The sequence below is a fragment of the Sciurus carolinensis genome, unplaced genomic scaffold (assembly GCF_902686445.1).
Source record: "Sciurus carolinensis unplaced genomic scaffold, mSciCar1.2, whole genome shotgun sequence".
Taxonomy (NCBI): domain Eukaryota; kingdom Metazoa; phylum Chordata; class Mammalia; order Rodentia; family Sciuridae; genus Sciurus; species Sciurus carolinensis.
In genome coordinates, this window is record NW_025920152.1 from 1,017,854 (window position 1) to 1,019,738 (window position 1,885).

The following is a 1,885-nucleotide window of genomic DNA, read 5'->3' on the forward strand; positions in this document are numbered from 1 at the left end:
GGTCACCAACTTTTGAGGGCTCACCTGCCCAATATTCACTGTGCTCACTGCCCAACTTTCCACTGGAAAATATATCCAGATTTGGCTTCCTAACAAGCAACTACATAAATATATGCCCATGAGTGTGTGAGGCCCGAATCCGGGGGCTGTTTTGTGACTTCACCGTAAGGAGTTGGGAACCGACAATTGTGGGGAGGACCACGATTTGATGGAAGAGAACTTTACTCATGAGAGGCCACAATATGGAGTCCCTTCCTTCCGTCAGCTCAGAGCCCCTCCACAAGCACCAGTCCTCCAACGCCCAGTGAAATCATCTTTAGTTAACAATGGGACTTGGGCCTTCCGAAGGCTCCCATTGGTGGACAGATTCTTGGGGCAGTTGATCCTTTGCTGAGCCATGGGCCTGGTAACAAGTCTCGATGGTATGGATCCTCAAATGGCAAACCTGGGCCTTGCTGGCAGTAAGTATCCCTTCAGTCCTTTGAGTGTGGGGGCAAACTTTCAGGGCAGATGCTTTGTATTCTTGGGATGGTGGCTGCCTGCGTGGAGTGCTAAATAGTTAATAGACAGACTCCTCTAGGATACTAAGGAGGTTTAAAAGGCAGAAACCATGTTGTAACCAACCAGAAAAGATACACTGGTGCCCTTGTCAAGTGTTTCCTTGAGGGCTTTGCCCTTAAGTTCAGTTGCTCAGTCTGAGGAATGGTGTGGGTCCTGGACTGGGAGTCAGAAGACCTGACTGAGTCTCAGCAGGTCATGTTTCCTCTAGACCTAGTTTCCCTTATCTTGGAAAAGTGAACATGAACTGTTAGTCTCCCTGAAGTCCTAGCTTTAACTAATAATAAAATGATGAGGTAGGTATGTAAGGAGGGAGGGAGGGAATGGATGGATGAATGAGCCAAATCAAGGAGAGGAATGAGAAACAGCTCAGGTCCCAGCCAGAGTTGTCAGTCAGCTGCCTCTTTTCTTTCTTTCACTGCCTCAGCCTGGGTCTCACTATACTTTGGACTCATGGGACTGTGCTGTGTAGTAACCGGCGGCTGCATCATATTAATTCACTGGAGGAAGAAGCTGCAGCGGGAGAAGCGTGCCCAGCAGTGGGTTGAAGTGATGAACGCTTCCACCTTCATTTACAGTCCAGTCTTGTACTGGATCAATATGCAGAAACGCCATGGTATCGATGCAACTATTCAAATAGGCCCTCCCACAGCTGTTACCATCAGTGAGATGAAAGACCATATTCCACATTGTCTGTGGGAGTCAACCACCCCTGAAGCCAGGGGTTATGGCCTCAGGGGCCGCATGCGCAGGGCAGAGACCCCTGGAGCTATGAAAGCTGCTCTGGAGGTCTCAGGGCAACCCGTGTCTAATCGGATACCACAGCACCACACCACACCCCCATTCCCGATTCCCATCTTTCAAGAGATACCCTTTGCCCCACCCCTCCACAAAATGCCTCCCATGTTGGAACGCACTGTCTCCTACCCATTGGACAACTTTCCTGAAAGGAATGTTCACTACCATTCCCTTCCCACACTGGCCTTTGAATGAACTCTTTCAATGCCAAGTTTGGCTTCATATCTGTAGCCTCCACTCACTGAAGGTGGGAGCTTTATGCAAGAAGCATATGATTAGAAAGTGGATCTAATGCTAAAAATCTTCCAGAAAGTAGCACAACAGAATATCTCCATGAATTTGACTTTCACAAAGATTTTTAAAGCAAAATGAGAAGAATCTGGACAGAAAAGCTCTCTGCCTGGGCTTAAAGCCTTGACATGTTGGAAGCCACAGCAGGTGTGGATTTTATACACCAATACCACATTGATGGAGCAGAAAAGCAAGCCACTGAGACCTGACCAGGACTTGAAATTCAACAAAGCATCCA

The 1,885-nt window shown here is 48.1% G+C and overlaps 1 protein-coding gene across 1 annotated transcript; it reads left to right on the forward strand.

Moving 5' to 3' along the window:
• The first annotated feature begins 1,011 nt into the window (after positions 1-1,011).
• LOC124974524 (testis-expressed protein 38-like) lies at positions 1,012-1,551 on the forward strand. The gene has a single exon (XM_047537726.1). The coding sequence runs from the start codon at positions 1,012-1,014 to the stop codon at positions 1,549-1,551; it is 540 nt and encodes a 179-aa protein (XP_047393682.1).
• The last annotated feature ends 334 nt before the right edge of the window (positions 1,552-1,885 follow it).

Excerpts from the sequence above, each read along its gene's own strand:
- LOC124974524 (XM_047537726.1), top strand. The coding sequence starts at position 1,012 with ATGGGACTGTGCTGTGTAGTAACCGGCGGCTGCATCATATTAATTCAC.